The sequence below is a fragment of the Halyomorpha halys genome, unplaced genomic scaffold, assembly GCF_000696795.3.
Source record: "Halyomorpha halys isolate HHAL.00 unplaced genomic scaffold, Hhal_1.1 Scaffold695.1, whole genome shotgun sequence".
In the NCBI taxonomy this organism is placed as follows: Eukaryota; Metazoa; Arthropoda; class Insecta; order Hemiptera; family Pentatomidae; genus Halyomorpha; species Halyomorpha halys.
Window position 1 is genome coordinate 114,648 of NW_027112187.1, and position 2,125 is coordinate 116,772.

The 2,125-nt window shown below is 32.9% G+C and overlaps 1 protein-coding gene across 1 annotated transcript in view; it reads right to left on the bottom strand.

The window, feature by feature from the left end:
• LOC106685458 (uncharacterized protein PF3D7_1120000) overlaps positions 1 to 2,125 on the bottom strand; it is a 30,195-nt gene that overhangs the window by 2,606 nt on the left and 25,464 nt on the right. Inside the window, exon 4 of the mRNA XM_067050189.1 lies at positions 856 to 1,000. Within this exon, the coding sequence (XP_066906290.1) occupies positions 856 to 1,000 (145 nt within the window). The remainder of the gene's footprint in view (positions 1 to 855; positions 1,001 to 2,125) is intronic.

Consider the following 2,125-nt stretch of genomic DNA (forward strand, 5'->3'; position numbering starts at 1 on the left):
ACCCCTACCAACTCTCGCTATCCAGGACATGCTGAAGAAAAGTTCTTGTAAAAAATAAGTTTTATTATTTGATTTGTAAATAGAACAGTAGATGGGGACACTGCTGCGGACACGGGACAGCTTGGCTTCCCTTTATTTTGAGCTCAGTCGGTTTCTAGCGTCTATTCATGAAACATAGTCCTTGTCTGTTATAAAATGCTCCCTAAATCCTCTACATGCCCGAAGTCAACCCACCTGTTCTACTCGACCTTCTGCAACGCACTGCACTATATCCCCACTTTTGGTGTTAATGAATGCCCATAGAAGTAGAACACCATAATTTAGAAAAACAAAACCATAAACGAGAACATTTCTTATATTGTATTTCAATACAAACTGCAAAGACACAGGGCCTGATAAACTATAATCACGTAATATTGAACAATAGTAGCCGTTTAAAAACAATGCCCCTTTATCTAGGCAGACATCGCCAATGTTTTATTTAAACCATTACAACCCTTTGAGATAAATTTGAAAAAAAAAATCTATACATGATGGAAGAAAATAAATAATAAAATAAAATATATATCAGAGCCAATATAATCAAATAAAATTTTTTAAAAGAACCTATTAAATTTTTGTCTATTCTGTGCCAGAGACAGGCAACAATTAGCTATATTTGAAACTAATAGCTAAAATTGTCATGGATACGATATTTACTTATCAATGGTTCATTCATGAATAAGGGTCGTTACCATGGCAACGTTAGCTAACAATAAGGTTCATATCCATGGCAACGTTAGCTATTAGTTTTAACTATTGATAATTTTTGCCTAACTTTGTTTTACAGATCACAAATTAAATTTTTTAGTTTACCTGGTCTAGTTCTTTCTCAATTATTGGTTTATTCTTCAAAAATTCCTCTTCTTTTCTTAACATGTAATCAGCTTCTCTCCTTTTACAAGTCACATCTTCTAATATCCTTACAAATTTCTTCTTTTCAATTTCTAGTTTGGCACGGCTGGAAAAGAAATGAACAGTAATTTTATAAGAAGTTAATCATTATAATAAGTTTCAAAATGCTGTTAGAGAAACATTGTTAGAGCAGAAAATAGCATCTTCTAAGAATTTGAAACAAAATTAGGGATCCCTCAAGGCTCTAATCTTAGCCCATTGCTGTTTTTTCTGGTCCTCAATGTAGTTTTGAAAAGAGTAAAGGAAAAGCTCAAATGTTTTAGTTTGAATACTCCACCTAAAGACCCATTAATTATAGTTTGCTTTGTTTTGCCGATATTACAGCAGTATAAGCAATCAATGGCAGAGACCTGCAGCATAACCAAAATATCCTCCAACAGGAATTGCTTTCTGTTAGCATGGAAATTGATGCTGAAAAGACAAAAGTAATGTGGATTGACAAAAAATCCAGGAGATTAATGTACCTTCATTCAGGATAAATGGGGTCTTGGACAGGTTGAAACATTCAAGAACCTGGGGCTCATCAACATGAATCAGGCTATAATGACTCAGAAATCCAGGAACAAGTTAATACTTCTGAATTATAGTTTTGGACTCTAAATAAAACTATCTTTAACAGAAAAGATGTGAGGAAAGACAATAAAATTAAGGTATAAAAGTCCATATTTTTACCACCGCTCACATATTCCTCTGAGTCCTAGACAATAACAACACAACAAAGAACCAATCCAGGCAATGGAATTATGGTACCTAAGGAAGGATAAAGGCAGAACCAGACAGGACAATAATAAGTAATATTACAATAAGGACCAGTTTCGTGAGGGGACACCATACATACCACTGGGGAATTTTAACTAAGATGTTTTTTATTTATGATTGTTTGAGAGTGGTTTAGTTTATTATAAATTTACACAATTTTGATCCTTCATTTTCTCTCAACTTTTTATTCTTTATAATTCTCCAACGTTTCGGCCCTCAGGCCATTCTCAAGGATACAACCTACAAAAATTTTTTTTGTTTTTACATAACAATTACATTATTTCCTTCAACTACACACTGATTTCTTTGGTCATACCTTCAATATTGATGTCATTTCTTTTTTAAAAACATTGCAGGCTAATTATTATATAAATAAATTTTTTGTAGGTTGTATCCTTGAAAATGACCTGAG